Source organism: Sciurus carolinensis, chromosome 9 (genome assembly GCF_902686445.1).
Source record: "Sciurus carolinensis chromosome 9, mSciCar1.2, whole genome shotgun sequence".
NCBI lineage: Eukaryota > Metazoa > Chordata > Mammalia > Rodentia > Sciuridae > Sciurus > Sciurus carolinensis.
The window spans coordinates 72536175-72559166 of record NC_062221.1 but is presented as its reverse complement, the minus strand read 5'-3'; the positions used below and the strand labels follow the sequence as shown (position 1 = coordinate 72559166).

The window sequence follows — 22992 nt, the reverse complement described above, 5'->3', positions numbered from 1 at the left end:
GAATTTCTGGGTCAAGTATGCAAATGTTTTCTGTCTGGAATAAATATAAAAGGTTTTATAATTGTATATTTCCAATCAATGAATAATTGATTCCCTGTTTCCCAGCACTGAGTACTATTAGTACATCATACTGTTTAACACCACAGCCTCCAAAGCCAAATTCCTTGCCTTTACATTCCTGCTTTACCACTTACTGGTGAAGTGACCTGGAAAGTATTTAAAGTCTGTGCCTCCATTTCCTTATCTTTATAATAGAAATACTAATAACATTCATAGTATTGTTTCATGAGTTATTATTTATGAAAGACTTACAAAGTGACATATAGTCTCAATGAGTGTTTACTATTATTATTTTTAAACCTGAATGATGAAATATATTTAAGATTTACCTTGGGTTTATTATTGAGGTTTAACATTTTTTCACATATTTTGCCCATTTATATTTATTTTGATGTTTGCTTGTTCAAATCCACTACCCATCTTTTCTGATGTAATATGTTTTTTTCTTAATGATTTTAAGGCTTAAACAAAATAAATTAAAGATATTAATCCTTGATCATACCAATCATCTTTCATCAGGAATTATCTAGTATCCCTACTAATGGGAAGAATATTTACATAGTATCCTTGATGCCTAATTGTTGAAAGAAAGCAGTACCCAGAGCAATTTTTGCATAGCAGAAATTTTTAAAGCATTTTTAACACTGAGAATTATTGAGAAGTGTGTTTTTATGAGTCTAATCAATTTCAAAATATTTTTTATTAGTTAAAAAATGTCTCAAATGAGTAGTCTGATGAGAACACCAATTGCCACCTTGTCTGAGTTCCAAATGCTGCCATCTGTCTCACTGATGCTGCTAGAACTGGGCACTGGAGCCCACACTGGTACTGCTGAGCATCCAGAAAATGACAAGTGTATAATGAGGAAGGTAACCAGGAACCAGATCATAAGGCCTTGTCACAAACAGCTTAGACTTCTGCATAATGGTAGTGAGAGCCCTTGAAGGTATTAAGCAGTACTAACCTGATTGGATTTGCATTCCTGGAAGATCACTCTGATTCCTGGGTGGAGGATGATCACAGAGCAAGAGAAGCTGCAGGAAGACCAGTAATGAGGCTGTGAATTTTCAGTTAGACATGATTTTCAATTTTTGAGGCAGCCCTCATTACAGAATAAAGCAGCCCCTGCCAATCCCAGGATGACTCATGTGGATGTGAACTTGTCAAAAGATTTATGAACGTCTAAATATATTATCTCTATTAGTTTCCCTTTATGCACATGCATGAGGAGCCAGTCTTCTTAATAATTCCTTATCCTTGTATGACATCCCTTCCCCTTCTCTGAAACAGTCTTGCTTTCCTGACAGACTGGTTTGTTTGAGTACTATGTCTTTTTACCTTTGAGCATGGATCCAGCCTGTAGAAAGAGGTCATATTTATGCTCTGAAATCGCTTGGATCCAGTCCCTGATTTGTTTTCCTTTATGTGGTTTTTCATTTCTCGTGGCACCTGATGTAGCCTTCACATAACTTTGGGGGAGTTACAGAGAACTTGTTACCTATCTCTGTATTGTTCAGGATAATCAATGAGGCATCTGAAGATATTAGAAATCTGTAAAAGAAGCTGTTTCCATCAAATTTTCATAATTGTAAAATATAGACAGCACTTTAAAATTACTAAAAATATGGGCTGGAGTTGTGGCTCAGTGGTAGAGCGTGTGCCTAGCATGTGTGGGGCACTGGGTTTGATCCTCAGCACCACATATAAATAAATAAATAAAACAAAAGTCCATCAACAACTAAAAAATTATTTAAAAATTACTAAAAATATAATTCTATAATATATTAAACTATTCTGGGTATGTAGCTCCACGGTAAAGCACTTGCCTAGCATGGGTGAGATCCCAGTTTCAATCCCAGCATGGCAAAAAAAGAAAAGAAAAAATATTCTGAATTTTCAAAATTTCCCTTGCCATTTGCTATCTTTGCTTGAACAAAAACAGTTTTATCATGTTTCTATTTCTCTTCTGGCGGACCTGTTTGTACCTGTATCCATGACTATAATTCTTCCCCGCTGACTGCCTTGGTTATTGCCATTTTTCTGGCTGAGATAGAGACTTCTCAATCTGCTGATACTCACTGGGACCTGGGGAAACACCAAGCCATGCCATCTACCTGGAGACTCTTCATTTTGAGTTACTAAGAAAGTGCAAGGTGAATCAATATCTCATGATCAAACTTCAGATTCAAAGGATTAAAGAAAGCTCAACATCTGACCTCTAAATTTCTCTGGAGATGGATGGCTGGTGGAATGTCTGAGATGCCTGGAGCAAACCTGGCACTAGAGTTCAAGTTAATTTCCCCCCTAATCACAAGGAGCAACACTTCAGTTTTTAGTCAATTCTTTACTGCTATTACCAGTTGCTTTAAAATCATATATCTCTTAAAATTAGGTTCTGGAAGAATTTGGGGGCTGGGTGATGGAGGAAATGGCTAAGGCTACTACAGCAATCAACATAGGAGGCTACAATCTGGTATGGAATTGTTAAGGGGAAGAGGGACATCTATTTTTTAAATGTCTTCACTAGTGTGTTGAGTTATACATTATAGTGGGTTTGATTTTGACATATTTATAAATGTATATAGCATAATTTGCTCCATTTCAATCCTCAATACTTCCCTTTTCCCTCCTTCTCATCTCCTTTCTCTATTCTACTGGTCTTCCTCATATTTATTTATTGTTTTTTAATTGGTGTAATATAATTATACATAAAAGGGAAAACTCATTGTGATATATTCTCAAATACACATAGCATAGTTTGGTCAATTTCATTCTGCAGTTCCTCCTTTCTCCTACCCCTTCTCTCTCCTCCTGGATCCCCTTCCTCTACTCCACTGTTCTCCCTTCTATTTTCATGAGATCCCCCTCTTTTTAAATTACTTCTCTTTAGCTTCTGCATATGAGAAAAAGCATTCAAGCTTTGACTTTTGAAGTCTGGCTTATTTCACTTAACATGATGTTCTGTAGTTCCATTTGCCAGCAAGCCACATAATTTTATTCTTCTTTATGGCCCAGTAGAACTTTACTGTGCATACACACCACATTTTTTATCCATTCATCTGTTGACAGAGACCTAAACTTGTTCCATAACTTGGTGATTGTAAACTGTACCACTATAAACATTGGAATTCATTTATCACTATTGTATGCTCATTTCTGCTCTTTTGGAGAAATACCAATGAGTAGAATAGCTGGGTCATATGGCGGTTCTGCTCCTTATCTGTTGAGGAATTCCATGCTGCTTTCTGAAGTGATTGTACTAATTTGCAGTAGGTGGGTAACTTCTCTGGATGTTCTTTGCACACTTAAGTACTTAAAAAAACTTAACATTGCATGTTTCATACAATTAAAAACAAAGTTTTCTAAAAAGGTTTTATTCATATTTTATATAGGATGTAGATGTAGTCTTATTATTCTATATGAGGTAGCTGGGGTGATGATGGGATTTATCAAGTATGCTGAAGCCATCTCTTACAAGCTAAATAGGCAAATTTTCCTCCAAAATTATACTTTGCAGAAGGGGTAACCCATAAATGATTTGGTTCTTTCAGGTGTTTGAGAGGAGACTCCAATATAGGCCACAAGAAGGATGAGCAGCCATTGGTCTGCAGATCCTGGGGATGGCTGATTTTCTGGAGACACTGGGCAGAGAGGAACCTGCATCTTATTGAATTCTTGTAGGACAAAAAATTGACCTGCAAGCCTTCTCTGCATTGATCGAACACTTACTGAGCCCCTGTTATTTTCTAGCATTGAGAATACCAACATGAATAAGGTATAATCTCTCTTAGAGAAACTCATGGTTGAAAAAGACAATTATAGCAGCCAACACTTAAGAAACTCTGACGTGTATTCTAAGTTAAACTAAGGGCTTTACACATCTCCTAAAATACCTCAAAACAAACTTTGTAGGTAGGTCCTACTATCCTCATTACACAGGTGAGATTTAGAGGGGTTAATAGTGCCCATGTCCACGGAGCTAGTAAGAGTTGAAGTAGGACGTAAATTTGGGCAGCCTCCCTCTGAGGTGTGTCTTTCACCATTCTTTGAACTGGATAAGGACAGACACAGTGGGGAGGGAGGTGGGTACAGAGAAAGGACACCTAATTCAGCATGAGAGACATAAGGGCATAAGAGATGTTGCCATACAGAGCAGGGACTTTAACTTGCACTTTTAGGCTTTCTAGGACATTCTTAGACTTATAGAATATTAAAGCTGAAGAATCTTTAAAGATCTGCTAGCTCACAACCTTTCTACAGGAAAGGTTTGGATAGGAGAAACGACTTGTCCAATTCTTGAAGAAACCCTGCTAATTTGAAGATTAGGACTTTTTTTGGGGGGGGAGGGGTGGAGACACTTAAACACTGACTCAAATCCCTAGCCCCCTTTTTATATTTTATTTAGAGACAGGGTCTCTAAATTGCTTAGGGCCTTGCTAAATGGCTAAGGCTGACTTTGAACTCGTGATCCTTCTGTCTCAGCCTCCTGAGCCGCTGGGATTATAAGTGGGCACCACCGCACCCAAAAAGAGTAGGATTCTTGGTTTTGGTTAGGAACCACTACTCTGATTGCCCTTGTCACCTACTTGTAATTAGAAGTGACACTGTCAGTTACTAGACAATTGCCCATTTTCTGACCTCATATGATCAGAAGACTGACAAGTCGTTTTAATCAGGAAAGATTTGGAAATAAATCAGGCAGATGTTTAAAGCATTTTATGTGTAAAGTAAGTATTGGCAGACTTATCTTTTCTTGAGACCGTGAGAATGAAAGCATTCAATCCCAGTGCCTCCTGTACTAATGGCTAAAGTGCCATTAGAGGTTATTTATGGCAGGAACTAGGTGTTGCCCACAGCCCAGTTGCACAAGGGCTGTGGGATATGTCACTGAGAGACCAGAGAAAATATCCAGAGACAACTTATGAGACATAAGGTTTATCAAAAAATAATTTTATAAGGAAGGTTCATTGGTGATGGGCTGGATAAGTAGTGCCTCCATTTTTCATTGTCTATCTGGTACTTAGCCAGTGAACATTTCTCCATCCCTCATGACACTTTATCCAGTGGTGGTTGGCTGGACAAGTATTTATCCTCTCCACAGTGCTCTGCTCTGCACCAGTTACCACAGTATGGGGGCTTTATAGTGACATCATCAGCTTATCTCACTTTGACCCATTGTATGATCAGCATTCTAAGAAATTTGGCATGCATGCAAAAAAGAAGTTTTTTACCAGTAACACTAACTTGTCCCAAATCCCAGCATGCATGAGAGAAAGCCAGTGTTCTTTAAGAAAATTACCTGGAATAGTGGATACATCTGCTTTTATTAAAAGAAGTGGCATCATAATATATACCTGCCCTTCTGATTTTAATTTTATGCATATAATCCAAAAAGAAGGCAGTATATGCTCATGAATGAGTGAAACAGCTCCATTAGTTAAGTTGTTCTCCCACGAACCATGTAGCATTGTATATGCTTAATTTTTACAAGGTATCACCATTAATAGTGCCATAGTGGTTTGTGTTGAAGCTTCTGATATAAGTTTACAAACCTAGATTTGGCTATTAAGAGTCCCAAGGATCCACATCATTAATCAGGATTGTTCTAGGAAAAGCTCTTTACATAGTCACATGGAAATGCTTTTATCAAAGCCAGTTTAAAGTCTGTCTTAACTTCTACTACAATTGATCTATTAATATACATCATTGAGATTTTAAATTAAACTTCATTAAAACTTTCTTTCTCTTAGACCTAAAATGACCAGAAGGATAAAACATTTCCTTTCCCCCCCTACTTTGGACATCTGTTACTTACTGTATTAGAAGGGTACACACCTTTCACTTCTGCTAAATGCTTATTTATTTAGGAACAAGGACTTCAGCTCACTCACTCTGATATCTCCTACAGTAGGTGGCACCATAGCCTCCCTGAGGCAGGAGCTGAGGATTCACTGAGCCACAATGGTTAATGGTAAACAATAACAGTAATAATAGCCAGCATTTTCCTGTGCTTCCCATGTATTGAAAACAGGTGGGTGCCTTCAACACATCAGATCATTTAATGCTCACAAAATCCCTGTGAAATAAATCATTTCTTTTTTCCAAATGAGGAAGGTAAGGTTTATAAATTTCTCAAGCTCACTTGATTATAAAAGTATAGTCTGAATTTCAGATCTATGTTCATTTTGTTTGTTTGTGTGTTTGTTTTTGTGTGTGCTATTGGAATTGAGCCCAGGGGCATTCAGCCACTGAGCTACATCCACAACTCTTTTAAAATATTTTGAGACAGATTCTCACTAAGTTGCCAAAGCTGGCCTCAAACTTGTGATCCTCCTGCCTCAGCCTCCCAAGATTCTGGGATTACAGTTGTGTGCTATGGTGCCCGGGTCAGAGCATATATTCTTAATTCGTATTCTTTCCAAAAGTTGAAATTCAGGCATAATAGTTATTGTTATTAACTAACTAACAGTAAAATTAAAAACTAGTGTTATTGAAAGGTGAAATAGTGGGAAATGATATTGGCCAAATTATTTTGTTACAGTATGTGCATAATAATGAATCCCACTATTATGTATAATTGCAATGCACCAATAAAAATGTGGGAAAAATAGAATTGCTTTCCATTTTAAAGACTCTTTAAATTCCTCCACTTAATTACAATAACAATAAAAACAATAAAGAAAAAACCCCTAGTGTATCAAGGTTAAGATTTTTAAAACCCACTCTGAATATTAGTTACGTGTTATACAGCGCTTATTATGTGATAGGCATTTTTTTGAGCAATTTACCTATCTTAACTCATTTACCTAACACTGCGAAGTAGGTACTATCATTATTATTTTACAGTTAAGGAAAGAGAAACTCGTAGAGGTTAAGTAAATTGCTCAGGGTCACAGAGCTAACAAGTCGTAGAACCTGGCTTTGAACCTGAGCAGCCTGGATTTAGCATTTGTGCTCTTAATCACACACCATACTGGCTGACAAGAGCATACATTTTAGATATACATCAGATTTTGTGACATAATTATGTAAAACTGATTATATCAAATTGAAGGCCTGCTGATCACTAAGCATAACAAAGAAGTTTAAATGTCAGCACTCAAGCTACTTTTGTTTTAGTGGCAAAGTATGTCCAGAAGGACAAAATTTCCTTCAAACTCAGTAGTGATAACTCATCACTCTGGAAATTCATAAAACAGAAACTGCATGTTAACTTCTCACTTAATGGTTTACATCTAGGCCTCAGCTTCCATTAACAGCCCCTCCCCTAACTCTCACTTTCTGATGGAGATGGTCTCGCAACACTGCCCAGGAGCGTGCAATCCCTGGGCAATCCCTCATCCCACACTGCCATCCCATCCCATTTCATGTTTACTGGAAATTGGAGGAGGTTTAGGGATTTTTTTTTTTTTTTTTTTTTTTTTTTTTTTTTTTTTTTTGTGGTGCTGGGGATCAAACCCAGGGCCTTGTGCTTGCAAGGCAAGCACGCTACCAACTGAGCTATCTCCCCAGCCCTAGGGATTTTTTTTGAACTTCCTTTTTGTAGACCCTAGGAAACCCTGAGTTGAACCAAGATCTAAGGTGGTAAAAAAGATATTTTCACTACTAATTTTAAATTTCTGAAAGAGTGGTCCTTGGCCTTGCCTGTGCATTGAACTCAACTGAAGAGTTTCAAAAAAGTTCTCACAGTTGGGCTCCATCTCTAATGTTTCTGATTCAGTTGGTCTGTGGTATACCCTGGGCACTGGGAGTTCAAGAAGCTGCTGGGAGCTCCAAAGTACAGCTGAAGCTGAGACCCACTTTGCCTACTGACATTTAGCATAGGACAGTTCTTTGTTGCAGGAGACTTTCTTGTGCATTGTAGTATGTTTCTCAGCATCCCTAGCCTTTATTGGCCAGTGCCAGTGTTCTCTCTAGTTGTGACAACCATACATTCCTGTAGATTTTGCTAGATGTCTTGCTAGGTTGAGGCTAGGGGGACAAAACCACCTGCTTTGAGACCCACTGGTGCACAGCCATTGTTAGTAGCCTGGGCTATGAGACAAGTCTCTCAGAAAGGAAAAGAGAGGGTGGCTGCTATTACACCCTCCTCTAATAGCAAAATCTGCCAAGATGCTGTCGGGTGCTGTCAGAAAACCCTCCTGTCAAGGCAGGAAGCCTAATCAGGTACTTTTTGTTCTTTAGGTTTTCTATTTCTATTCAAAGAGATGGTATATTTCTTGAGGAACACAGTAAAGGAAGGCATCATGGAGAACAGGGAATTAAGGAAATGATACAAATCTTCATAGATGATCTGAGGCACAACAGAAGGAAACTAAATCTTTTTTAATTAGAGCGAACAGTCTGGTCTGGGTAAAATACTGTCTCTAGCTGGAGTGTTGCTGCCAGGAGCAAGGAAATAATGCACAAGGGCTTGGGTGCTAAGTGTGTGGAAACCTGGCACGTTGGGCCTGGCCCAGGAAGGCCCTGCCACCAAACCAATAAAAGATTGAAGTGAAAGGTTCAGAGTGGAGGTACCATGTGCATAGGGTTGGGGTAGAATGAGCTCATGCTGGGGCTAGTGGTATTTTAGTTTGGGGTTGAGGGAAGAGCCCCATGAGACAGGGAAAGTGAGAGAAAGAAAGGAAGCAAATAGTGATGTATTAGCAATAATTTGCCATGATGGGTGCCTGGAACTTACTCCCTTGGGGAGTCTCAGGGAACCAAGGGCTGAGCATAAACCTCAGAAACATGGGGTGAGAGAGCTGCCATATTTAATCACCAACTCCTGTTTGTCATTTGTCAGGGCCATTTATCCCTTAGCACTTTGTCTGAGCTCTGGTTTTGTCCTCAGGTGGAGTTGCAGGTCCTGGCCGTTGAGAGCAACCAATTGGCAGTGAATGGTGATTGCTGATGGAATATGGGAAGGAGTGGGGAACACTGGCAGCTTCTGTGACAGTGGTCAAATTTAAAATTTATTCAAAGGCATTCATTGCTAGTTAACAATGTTTAGTTTTTAATGAATACTTCATTATATTAAAGAATATTGGAAAAGCATACCAACTTGTCACTCTCAAAGATACTTCTACCTTATTTTTTTGAGATTATGAAGTACCACTGCCAGAAACCCAGCTGTCATCCCTGCCCTGCTCTCAACTCCTTTCCCTCACTCTTTACACCCTATGCAACAAGCCTTTCAGATCCACTCCAGAACATTCTGAAAGTTATTAGACCCTGTCTCTGTTGCTACCCCATTAATTCAGGATGATGTTACTTCTTTTCCTGGACTATTGCAATAGCCTCCTCCTGTGCTTCTCACATCTCTTCTTTCAGTTCCTTGAACCCACAAGGCACTTTGTTGGTATGTTACTCCTCTTCTTCATTTCATCCCACTCCACCCCCACCCTTCTAATGACTTGCTTCTTCCTATCCTTCAGATCTGACTAAATGTCACTTCTTCATTGAGGACCTTTCTTTTTAAAGAAAGATCTCTCCCATTCATCCTACCTGTTGTTCTATTTCTATCCCTGTTTTCTTCTCAGCATGCTTCAACTGTTTGTAATTATTTTGTTTGTTGATTTTGTTTGAAATGTAAACTCAGTAAGGGCAAGCACCATGTCTATCTCCTTGAACCCTACATCTCTCCTAGATTGCCAAATTTGGCAAATATAAATAGTTGATTCCAAGTTAAATTTGAAGTTCAAATAAACCATGAATAATTTTTTTGTAGAAGAATGTCCAAGAATTACATGACATACTTACACTAAAAATGATTTGTGGTTTGTCTGAAATTCAAATTTATCTGGGCATCTAGCAGAATTGGTAATTCTAGTCTTTAGGTCCTGACCCATAGCTAACTCTCTTACATATTGTTGAATGAGAACTTGGTAGCAGCATTTTGAAACTGCTACTATGGCAACGAAGTGGGGGAAATGTGCTAAAACTACAGAACTGAAACAGTGTTGAAAAACTCTCCCTATCATGTTTCTGATTTGTGTGTCTTCTTACCTCCAGAGCATCCAAAGTCTTGGGCAACCCAATAATCTGGGCGGGATGCTCACTATAGTAAGGAAGCTATTAAGTACAGCCTTCTACACGGTACTGCCTCATTTTTATCACGGCCCTGTGCCTCAATCTTGATTCCCTTTGACCTTAATCTCCCAGACCATCAGCAACCTAAGGGGAGATACTGCTTCTTCCTTTTCAACCCCTCATCCCCAGCATCTTGCTTTGTAGTTGGGAGTAAGGACTCAACACATAGGTACCAAATGGTTTAATAAATGAGTGTGTAGTAGGTTGAACAACTAATCCAGCTTGACTAGGACTGAAAAGTGTCCTGGGATACAGTGCTTTGATTGCAAAAATTGGAGCAGTCCTGAGCAAATCAGAACAGTAGATCATCCAAGTGAATGAAATCTCTCTTCTTTGGAACAGGGGTTCTTGTTCAATATCATCATATTGGCTGCTACATGACTACCAAGATTAGACAGACAACAGTCCTGGTTATTCATCTATTTTAGGCTCACAGATGTATGTTTGGAACTCTGCTGATGACTTGGATTTCCCCATGCATGAAATAAATCCTAAGAATTTGACTTTGCACTTCAGCCTCAGCTCATGCTCTAATGCTTTGCCTATCCTGCCTGGTCTTATGGACTCAGAGATGCTTACACTTGTGCTCTTAAAATAAAGGTTCTCTGGACAACTACATGGGAAGGAGCACTAGCCTTGGTTCAATCTCTTGGATTTACTTGGCCCACCAGTCCTGGTCACTATAGATCTGCTTCTTCAAGACTTGATATAATCATTCACCATTTTGACAGAATACAAGCAAATTTTATTGAGTAAGTAAGCTGACAGCCATAGAACTTTCCAAATAGATTTCCACAAATGTTCAGATTTATTTGTGAAAAATGAGTTCTCATTCTAACCAACCCTTTCCCCTGTTACTACCAGAAGGCATGAGATTCTCAGGAAATGGCACAAATCTATTCTCTTGTATGGTAACAATGCTCCAGGTTCAGTTTAATCCTGCTGGTTTCCTGGAATTGGGGGTGAAGTGGCTCTTGAGAGGCTCCCAGCATTTATAGTAGTTCTCATCCAAACAATTTGAGGTCTTGAGTCCCCATTTGGTGACAGCCAAATTTAGGGAAGATTCAAACATAAATGCCTGTAGAAAATGAGGATGGAGATGAGAAAGAAGGGATGAGGTAGACAATAAAGAACATTTCATTAACTGTCAAGAGAAGATGAAGGTAGGCAAAATCTTCAGTACATCAATTGGTGAGGAGAGGAAGTCCAAGTCCTGGTTCTGGTTCTGGTCCTACTACTCAGAAGCTGGTGAGACCTTGTGCAAGACCTTTAACTACTCAGGACCTCAAGTTTCATTCTGTGAAGTGGAATTGGGTACTTAGGCATCACATTATCCTTCTATGCTTTGCCTATCCTGCCTGGTCTTATGGATAAGCATGATACTATGGAGTTTATTTTACTACATCCAAAGGCAGAGGTGGAAGAATCCTGCGATATTCTTCTTCTCAGGGATCATCACTTACCATGGCCATGTCCTTGTGAGAGAGGGCATGCTCTCTGTTTTGCCAAGGAGGAAGCTAAGGCTCAGAGCTGGGAAGTGAGTTGTCTCAGGTGATAAGTTGTGGCAAAGATGAGATTTGAGCTGCTCTTTCAAGACTCTGACCAAGAAATGGGCTGGGAAAAGGAAATGGAGGAAGAGGAAGAGTGGAGAGGAAAAGGCAGGGATAACTGCAGCACTTTTAAAGCCATATCCTGGTAGGGTCTGAACAGTGTATCTCACACTGTTCTGAATGGAGATTTTTGTCAACAACAGAAAGAATATACTATTACTCTGTGCAACTTAGACATTTCAGTTTCATCGGTAGCTAATTTTCCTACCACAGTGGCCTTAAAAAATTTTTCAGGCAAAACCCGAAAAACAAACCCTATGATTCTTATATACTTACATTAAGAAATTGAAAGAATATCACTTTCATGGGGGGAGTGGGGGAGGGATGCTGGGAATTGAACCCAGGGCTTCACACATACTAGGTAAGTGGTCTATCAACTGGCTACATTCCCAGTCAAGATATTTAAAGAATATAGACTGACAAAAGAGAATGATACACTTTTCTTGTGATACTATCTGGAGCACCCATATTAATGTTTGATGTCTCATATACATTAGCTTCTTTTTGCCTAAATCAATGGAGATGAATGTTCTTGCCTGACTTCCTATGGCAGACTCTATGTGAGTTCTGGATGAGATTGAATGGAGTGCTATTATGTAAGATATAAAGCACTATTCAAGTATAAGCTATTATGGCAATTAATATTACTGTCTTTTGCTGACTGCTTCCTAGAGTACCAAAAGCCCCATCCCAGTTGAGCTACAAAGACTGTATTATATCAAGTTAATCACTCCAAATTAGAATAAGAATAAGGCATATTCATTGACCTTAGGTCTAAATTATATAATGGGAATGAGTGAGGGAGGCCCAAAGTTGGGTACAGTGTTGGGTACTCCCCACCAGGTATTGTGGGCTCCCAGATACCCTGGGATTCTCATCCTGATACCTCTACATGGAGAGCTCTTTCTCATGACTAGTCTAGGCCCAGACATTACCTGAAGTTTTGCTCCTCATAAAGACTGCTTCCTGGTAACAATGACTATCCAAAGCCAGTTTTTGGGATCAACAACAAATGGTTATTGAGTGACAACTCAGGAGTAGCCTGTGCACTTTCAGGAGTCTTCAGAGACAATCATTTAAATAAGATTGTTAAACCATGTGACAGAGATATAGGGGTCTTATTGGAACTCTGCAGATACCCTTGCAAGGGACCTCAGCATAAACCAAGTCCAAGCAGATGGGAGTACTCTATACTCCTTCCTCCTCAAAGAAACACCACCAACTCTGGCTTTGGGGTTGAGATTGAAAGCAAACTGCATTGGGCAGATGGACAGCTAGGGTTCACTGCTTAGGTAATTTATGAGCTGGGCATGGAGTCAAACAGGTCTGTGTTATAGATTTTAAACAAGGTAGCATTGGAGACATTTGTTTAAAAATGTAAAGCAAATTTGCATATGATTTAGCATAAAATTACTTCTTGTGGTCCATTAACTCTACCTCCAAGAATGCAAAAATAAAATAAAATCAAGTACCGCAGCTAACTGCAATTGTGTTCAGCCTCAATGTTTACAGCCTGACATGGGAAGAATACAGAACAGCTTCTAAATCCCATCAGTTTCATTCTATGCCAAAGCAGACCTAAGGAAAATGAGAAAACAGCTGAGAATTCTTGCTCACAAGCCTTGACCAGAGTAAGGCAAGGGCTTCCTGATCCTCCTTGGCTTGAGTAACAGGCTGAAGGTGACATCCTGCCTCTCCTGCTGTTGTGGCCCTGGAGGATTATTGCCCAAAGCAGAGGACTCTGAAACAGTGCAGGCACAGGGATGCATATGGATATTAATAATATTTCCTTGCATTTGAACAGTTCACAATATTAACTCACAACCATCTGTGGGGCTGGATAGCATAGCTTTCCTACAGATGGGGAAAATGGAGCACAGAGAAGTAAAGTGACTTGTTCAAGGTCACACAAGAATTAAGGATAAGATTTGAATGGAGGTCTGAATCCACGTCCAAAGGTCTTCCTACACCCTATACCACGAGTCTAGTATGTATACAAGTGTGTGTATTTATACACAAGTAAACTTGTACAAACACACAACTCTCCTTAGTCCACCTCTGTGACTCTGGAGAAAAAAGGCATGTTCCTCTCAACAAAGTTGGGGAGCCCAGAAGCCACCAGAGCTGGCATTTGATTTGCTTACCATGGTGCCATCAGCAATCCTCTCAGGAGCCAGCTTGACCTTGCTGGCCTTTTCAAAGCAATCTGCATCAGGGCCATGGGGGGTCATGGCACTGTGCAAGCTGCCTCCCCCTGGCAGGAATCCACCTTGTTTTGCCTCATAGTGACCTTTGATGAGTCCCATGAATTCACTCATGCAGTTTCCTGGAAAGGTTGAAGCAGCATTATTCAAGGCAAGAACAATAAAACATCAAGACCTCTCAAATATTATTTCTGTAGAACGCCAAGAAGATAGGTAGAGCTGAAAAAATTTTTAGGATTAATAAGGAGTATGGACTGACAGAAAAACAACAGAACCTTCATCAGTCTAACATTCTTGCTAGGCAAAACTCTACTCTATGGTTTTGTAGATTATCTAAAGTCTTGAGTTCCAGCATCTGAAAGAAACTAACTAGATCTAAAGAAACCAAGGACAGACAAGACAATAATAAAAATGTAAATCATAATAACAAGTGGATAGATTCCCACATTAGAGTCATCTTCTCTTCCAGATCAGAGCTCCTTCCTCAATAGCTGCTGCACAACAGTAAATGGTATCATCACATCCCTGGTTCCCAGTCTAGAAAGATGAAATGGGGTTTGTGTGTGTGCATGTGCGCGTGCATGTGTACATGCATGCGTGCGTGTGTGCGTGTGTGTTGATGGTCAGTGATGTAATGAAAAGAAGCCTGGACTTAGAGTCTATTATTAAATGATAATTTGTGTGACAGAATCTTGATATCTACAAAACACAGATCATAAGTGATATTCATCTTAACAAACATTAGCTTCTCTATCTTAATTGGATATCATCTTATTCTTCTGTTCTTCTATAATAATAAATCTTAAAATTGGAAAGGATTCCTACTGCTTGCTCCTCATCACAGAAGAATTTTCTACATCTTTCCTGACAGATTCCTGGGTTCTGCCTGTTTGCCTTCTATGAATTGAAGTTCTCTATTCTACAAAGAAATCTATCATATAATTTAACAACTTTGGGTAGAAAGTTCTTTTTTTATTAAATGGAAATTTGCTTTCATATAAGCTAAATTTATTAGTCTTAGTTGTGCTTTCTGGAGTAATACACAATTTGACAGACATTACCATGCTTCCACTCTTTCAATCTTATGTTTTTATTGTAATAAAGGTCTTTATTAAATAATAACACATTTAGAGGGAGAATTAAAGAAATACAACACCTGCATGAATTTAAGTGCCTTTCCATCTCCATCTGCCATCTACCCCATCCCTCCACTCATTTGCCCATTTCCCACTTCACCCATCTGCCCATCCTTCCAATGCATATAATTAGACACTGTGCTAAGTTCGGTGATACAGACAGGAATAAGTAACCTGTTTAATGCTATTCATAGTCTGTCCTGCGAGGGTGCTGAGAATGCAAACCGTGGACAGAGACGAGACACGGAAGTTACAACCCTTACAAAGTCAAACATTTGTCATGATCCCTGCCCTGCCCTTCTTCCTTACGTGCACAGTATAAACAAGTGCTAAAATACTTCTGTAATCCACTGAGCACTCGCGCCCACCCCGATCCCAAAGCAAAAGCAAAGTAAGTGAGAGAGTGACAACCTCTACCAAGGGGGTGAGACCCAGGTCGTAGTCCTATTTGCTTCTCCAGAAAGTAGAAATAGAGGAAAAGAAGGGAAGGGAAGCAGGAAGAATCCACATTTTTAAATAGTTCTGCTCATGACTTAAATTTGCTGTCATGCTCCCCATTCTAGTATGTGTCCTCTGGGTCACCTTCACAGCTTAATTTTAAGAAGAGAGCAAGATGGAATTCAGCTTTGATCTGAATATGAATTTAGGTAGCAATGAGTTTGGCTATGACATTTCTACATCACTTTCGATATTTCAAAGGACAGCGGGAGGGTAGACCTTGCCTTTCTGATTAAAGCCGAATCTCATTGACTAAAGTGCATTAAAATGACTAGAGGCAATATTTCTAGAGAAATAATTCCCTGCTTCTCCTTTAAAGTCACATCAAAGTAGCAAAGATTCTGAGTATTGCTAAGGCAATATTTTTAATATCTCTAGCAAAACTAATTTCTAACTTAGGGTTCTGTGTTTTTCTCAACCAACTCAGGGTGACTGTACCTTTATGAGGTTTATCCTTTGACCAAATTACTTAGGGAGTCATTAAAAAAATTATAGAAGGCATTTCACAAGGCCATTTTTCCCCACAAGGTCTGAAGTACAGATCAAGATGAAGGAGTATGAGAATTTGTAGTGTAGTAGTGAACCTGACCATGTCACTACACTCTATTATCTCTCTACATAGGTGGGGTGACAAAGCCACACCACTATTTCTCAACATAAGGTCTGTAGACCTTCTTCTACATCAGAACACCTTGGCTTGCTGGCTTAAAATGCAGATTCAGAGGTTCTACCTTAAAACCAGCAAATCAAATTCTATGTGTGGGCCTTGAGAATAAACTTAAAAAGAAAAAAAGAAAGGCACTCTTGATAGTAACACCTGAAAGGGGAGATGGGGACACCGGGCTGGGCCATGAGGCGGGTTCTTTCATCCCACGGGCCTTACCTCGCCACCCTCACAGGTACCTAAATTGCCCATCCAGGGCAGTTTAGGCACTATTGAACCTGGTGCCTGGGAACTGTTACAGAGAAGATCCTCCTAGAAAAAGAAGGTCCTGTTCTAACTAAAATCTGTCCTAGAGTCTTTCTAGAGTTCTACATCCAAAAATTATAATCTCTGGGAAGCAGAATTGTTCATCAACTTTTAGATTTGAGTTTTCAGCTAGCTATAGAACAATTAAAAATGTTAACTTCACTAAATATAGCCATGATATAATGCATTCATTCTTGATGATGTAGTTACTTGTTGAATAAATATTTATTAGACGTGTATTATGAGCCAGGCACTAGGCCAGCTACATCAGTCAATGGTCATAAGTGTCTGCTTTGGCATCAGACGGTCTGCAATTAAATCCTGACTCTTCCACTAATTAGTTTATGAGGCCTTGAGAGTTACTTAATCCCTCTGTGTCTGTTTTATCTACTGAAAAACAAGAGAATAATGATATTATCTATATCTTGCAGCTAATTTATATGAATTAAATGAGTTAATATTTTTAAAGAATTTATAATAGAGGCTTAGAAACTGACCAACAATCATTAACCATTAGTCACAATAATATTAATAAAACAAACATAGTAGGTTTGTTAGCTCCAGTTCTAAGCAACAAATGCTCTGTAGAGACTCCTTCCAGAATAGGGTCTCTTCCCTAGGGCAGACAGTAATCAGCTCCATCCTGCCAAAGTAACTGGAATAGGTAAACTTCCTCAAATTAACAAACAACTAACAACATCACTGCCATTTCCCCATCCTATAAAAGAAAAATCTGATGGAAACTTCTTGCTTCCTGCTTTACCAACCTTTCTGCCTCTCTTCAGGTCCAGAGAAATGGGGATCTGGGCTCCAAGTCAAGGCACCCCTGCCATCCGCAGGAATTGTGCTTGAGCAGCTTGAAGCCTGGGAGTAGCAGGGGGCCTGGGGAAGCAGGATCCTGGCTCAGGGCAGGGCAGGGAGTCCAGAAACAACCTGGGCACTATTCCCAGTGCATAGTGCTCACTGCTTTGCTGTCTCTAGTTCCCAAACGTGGCTTGGTAAAAGAAAGACTTACTGTGGTAATAAGGAGGCCTGAAAGTCTTATCAGCAACCCCCCATCGAGGTGGGAAGATGACAAAATCGGCAATGGCCACTCCAGGGCGGACAGACTTGGCAGTCAACACTGTGAAAATGGACGGGTCCTGTAACACAGAAGGAGAGGCAGAATGCAAGATGCCAGGGAAGTGACTGGACAATGACAAACATATCAACAGCACATGAAGCTGCTTTCAAGTGACAGTCTAATTTCTGATCAAATGACAGAAGTCTGGACTTCTGCTTGAGGTGCACTAATCACTCATCTGACTGTTCCCTTGCTGTGCTTGAAGCAAAATGAATTCACACCAGCTAAGAGCATTCTGGCTGCTTTCTCACCCTGCTGAGCCCACATTATACACACCCTGCTACCTCAGACTCCAAGAGCCATGTGTCTTCCTTCCAATCTTGGGCCAGGGCAGCAGAGAGCTCCAAGCAAAAGAGATGCTCAGAGAAAAGTGGACACAGAAAGAAAACAGCCTTAAATTTTGGTGTAGATGTGCTTCTCTTTGGAGTAATCACAGAGATTCCTGATGGTATCCATGGGCAGGAAATTCTGAAGACTTGTTCTTTGCTTTCTGATCAATCGATGCTCAGATCTAAAATATACCATTCACATCAACTAGTCTTGGTGGTGGGTGTGTAGAGGGGGTAGGTTGAGAGTCAAGATTATGCTTTATAAAGATCTTTAGGCTTTTTAAGTGGAAAGACTGAGATTCAGTTTAATTGAAATTAACAATCATGTTCAATTTCAGATACCATGCCAACATCTAGGGAGTTCAACATGATTGGGATCTAGTCCTGCTCTGTTAGTTCTGATTAAGGGGAGAGGAAAGAGACTATTTCTACCCAAAAATATCAGAAAAAACTTCAAAAAGGAGGTGTCATTTAAGCTTGGTGTTGGAAATGCACAGAAGAAAAGAAAGAATGGAGGGAGGCAGGGAAGGAAGAAGAAAGTAGGAAAGAAGGAGGGAAGAAAAGAAGGAGGCTTTTTATCACCGAAAACAGAAACAACATCCAAGTGTACAGAGATTTTGTTAAGAGGAGAGAAAGTTAAAACCCAGGGTGTATTGACAGAAGGAAGAGGGGCAAGAGGTGGTATTTAAAAAATGAGTCCAGGACCAGATGGTGAAGAGCAACAAATACCACGCTTCAGAGCTCAGACTTAATCCTAAGCCATGGGGAGCTTGCAAAGGTTTTCTAATGCAGTGGTGGAATGGTCAGATCTGAATTTTGGAAAAATAACTATAGCAGCAGCAGCACAGGGAAGATTGAACCTGTGTGAATTCAAATGGCAAAAAGAAAAAAAAAAAAACAACCCTTATTGCTTGGAGAGTTAACATTGCTTCATCTATCATGGGAAATGGCTAAAACTATTAAATAAAAGAAAAGATAGTGAGGCTAAAGTAAAGCTTTATCAGTGCCTCAGATGCTTTTTCATGTTGGTTTGGGCTTGGTGTCTCAATTTTATTTTTCCCTTTGGCTTTATTAAGAGTTGCTCTTGTTCAGAAAGGTAGTTTTGTCCCTCCAGAGATAAACCAAACTGACTCAGAATAATCTCTCTTTCTGTGATTTTCTGGCTTTGGACCTAATTATCCCTCCTCCTTGTGGGTTGTTAATCTATTATGAACTAGGCTGCAAAATGAACTTTCCCCCAGGATCTCAGAACTTACACTTTATCAAGAATGTGGGGCCTTGGGAGGGTCTACACTATAGACTAGGGACCTGTTATGTTCTCCTAATTGATTGAAAAATATGACCAACTTCATACACTAGCATTTCTTTGGTTGAAGTTCAAGCACTCAATATTATGAGTGACTTTAGAAGAGGGTTATCTGCTCTATCACTGTCAATAACAGCCAGGAGTAGAGGTACCTGGGAGGCAGCCAGAGCAGTAGGGTAGACTCCTAAGATGTGAGGAGTACAGAGACTTCTCAAAATCTACAAATGTTCTTTTCTCCTGACTCCAACACTACTATTAGAAGTTGTATTTTTTTTAAGTTTTTACCCACTTATGAAAATTATTGTGATTACTCTGTAGAGAACTAGGTTGTATTCATGGATGAATGTTGAGTTCTTGGCTTCCTCATTAGTTACATTATTGACTCCTTCACCAAAGGACAAATGACTCTATCTAGGCCTGCCTTCCAAGGGTGACCTTGGAAATATGAAATCTGTGAATGCTACTGATCTGCTGTGGATCCCTTTTGCCCAAAGTTTGCCCCATCCCCAGGACCCGTACATGGTCCAGACTTACTGCATGGTCAAAGGCCACTGAGTTGATGACCATGAAGTTCTCCAGGTTGTACTTGTAGGGTGTATAGTTTCCGTGCCAGGCCACGACATTGAATGGGGAGACATGCTAATCACAAGAAGCAGGAAAAGATGATCTTAGTATCTAATGTTTTTGTAACTGTGATCTTACAATATGTACTGGGCATAACTCTCTTTTCATTTTATATTGTTAAAAATTTAATTGTACTATCCTTTGAGAGAAGTATAGTCTTAATCTCTCCATGGTTGTTTCACACACCCTTGACCAAGCCCTCACTTAGCTACTGACCCTATCTTTCCAGTTCATAAGCTGCAGCTGACTTTTGATTACATGTGCAGCAGAAGCACAACACAGTCACCAAATAGTGGTTTTTCAAACAATTTTTAACATAATCATGGGAATCTGTGGATGCCAGCATTTCTCAATCTAGGTTACCCTGTTTCCTGGTGCAGTGGGTACTTGCTGTGACAAATCTCCAGGCTTTTGCAACCTAGAAGAGCTACCCATGGACATAATGCCTGGGTTGGTGAGAGTATAGGGGTGGGAAGCAGACCTCTAAGAGTTCCAGCCCCAAGGATCTGCAACTTCAGAGTGATCTAAGGTCCTTCTTGATCCTGTTTGAGGTAGGAGGGGATCAGTGTTCTGCTACTGGAAGGAGGTCTCCAGTGCTGCTCTGGGTCTATTCAGGAAAGAGAATCCCAATCAGAATGTTCTGAGGACTTCAGTGAACAGACTACTCACAGAGATGCAGTTAAGTATAAGTAGAATGAGTAGAGGTGTGGAGGTATCTGAGCCTCACAACAGTGGGAAGACATTGTCATTCCTAGGCGCAAGGAATGAGGGAGGGAAACACTGTTGCAGAACACCAGCAAGAGGTAGAATCGTGAAGAAGGGGTTTCCCAGAGGTACGCTAGTATATATTTAACAACTGGCTTTCTGGGGGAAAAATAATCATTGATTTATAGCACTTGCTGATTCCTGCAGGACAGATACTCTCACCATGATCATTTTTGAGCAACCAATGTGACATTATTGAAAACAGAGTTGTGAAGAGGTGTGCATTTCAGCTTTTGTGAGTTGGTATGAATTGGTTCCAGCAAACCCCTGGGACTACCACCAGGAGCCAGGTCATAGAGGGATGAAGCTACTGTCAGGAACACAGTCTAAAACAGGGAGGAACCAGGAAGAATACCTGATGTATCATTCCTCTGGCCTTCCAATTTCCTGAGGGTTGAACCATACAAAAGTCAGGAGAAGAAGGAGCCCAGTCCTTAGTCTTAGGCCAACCTCCCAGACACAGGTTGTGGCAAAGGAGAGAGTGTGTCAGTGGGGCTCACTCAAAGAATAACACAGGTCCATGTGGGAAGTGAAAACCCTTCTAGAGAGCTGCTGGCTGCTTCTAGGATGATGGTTTTCTATCCACCATCCATAAAAATAATCTGAGGAAGATGCTTAAGTTGAATGCAAGTTCCACCTCTCATCCTCAGAGGTTATCATTTTTGCCAGGCTGAAATACTATCTAAAGATCTAAATTTTAAATAAGCTTTTTCTGAAGGTTCAACACAAATAGTTCCTGAATCACTTTTGAGAAACCCCAATCCTAAAATGAGGGTGACAATGTATGTGCCTTCAGGATTAATTTTCAGAGTCAAACTGGTTGGCCTTTGCTAGGTGGCATGACCTCCAGATGCTGTACAAGGAAAATAATATACCTTGTCAAATATAAGCAATAAATCGGACAAGCAAATAATGTTAATAGAGAGATCTTTGGGTTCTTTTTGTTATATGATTAATTTACCTTTATATATATATACATATATATATATTATGATTTACCTTTATATATTTCTTATATGATTAATTTACCTTTATATATACATATAATAGTTTACATAACAACACATAGTAACATTATCAATTATATACTGTTTTCATTTTTAAAGTTATTTTTATTATTTTCTGTGCCTTTGCTTATATCCTGAGTTTTCCAGGCTGGTGGTGGTATAAACCAAGTCAAGTTAATTAACAGAGTTCTACTTATTTTGTATCAACCATTACTTATATTTGAAATAAGGTAATCACTGCAGAACATAAGTCTCAGCTGGTCTTCTTGTTAACTCTTTTTCCTTTTCAGAACACATTCTCTGCCTGCATATTATGTTTTCCACATCATTTATAGAGAGCTACATATTGCCAGGATTTGCATTGCTTGGTGAGCAGAAAAAGCATAACGTTAGGAATCAGAAAGAGGTGGTTTGAAGGCTGGTTCTGCTACTTACAGAGACATTAGCAAATTATTTATCACTATCTGGTCTCTTTTCATGACTATGAATAAGATAAATAGTACCTTATGTGTGGCACTTTTGGTGGTGTGGTAAAGATGAAAGTATGTATGGAAAGTACCTAACACTAGTCTTGGCCATCAGTCAGAGCTTAATAACTTTATTCATTCCCTCCCCTGGGTGCCAACCCTCTTATTTACCTGTTTGGCAGCAAACAGCTTGCCCTGGTACTTATTAATCACAGTGTAACCACCTGGTACTTGACGATCTTCGTACCAGGCAACAGGTATCAAGAAGTCACGAGGATTGGCCAAGCCATTGGCTCCTAAAACACAGTAACCCAAAGTCCTTTTAGACATTTGAAATCACATATGAAAGATGCTCACAAAGACAGCATCCTGTCAACAAATTGCTTTCATTGCTTGAAGACTCGCTTGATTCCCAATCTGGTACCTTTTCTGGAGGACCCAAGGAATTTGATCAGGGAAAATTTTGCAGTTATCATCTTTATCATTACCAACATATCCTAATGGAGTGACTATGGTTTACAAAATCATTTTACATTTATTATCTATCACTACAGGTGAGGAGAAAGGACAGGAAAGAACTAGAAAAGAGGAAAAGGGAAGATCTGACAGAATATCATATCTTTGTCTTTCCAAGGAAACTCTGAAGACTCTAGAACATATCTACAGTCCTTGATCTCAGAAAGAGCCACACACCATTGTCCCAGGCAGGCCTCTGCTCCTTAGTCAGAACTCAGAATCCAAGACTGTAAAGTTGCTCTCTAGTCTAAAAAATCTGTCTGCCACTCAGGGAAAAAGTCTTCAGGATGTGCCTGCTTAGCCCTG

At 39.7% G+C, this 22992-nt stretch overlaps 1 protein-coding gene across 2 annotated transcripts in view; it reads right to left on the bottom strand.

Annotated features, from left to right (window-relative positions):
* Positions 1–10853: 10853 nt before the first annotated feature.
* Hgd (homogentisate 1,2-dioxygenase) overlaps positions 10854–22992 on the bottom strand; it is a 45776-nt gene continuing 33637 nt past the window's right edge. For both annotated transcript variants that reach the window (XM_047564355.1, XM_047564354.1), the window contains 5 exons: positions 22342–22466; positions 19842–19946; positions 17565–17691; positions 13886–14067; positions 10854–11209 (listed from right to left, as the gene is read on the bottom strand). In XM_047564355.1, the coding sequence (XP_047420311.1) occupies positions 11060–11209; positions 13886–14067; positions 17565–17691; positions 19842–19946; positions 22342–22466 (689 nt within the window). In that variant the 3' untranslated portion in view covers positions 10854–11059. The remainder of the gene's footprint in view (positions 11210–13885; positions 14068–17564; positions 17692–19841; positions 19947–22341; positions 22467–22992) is intronic.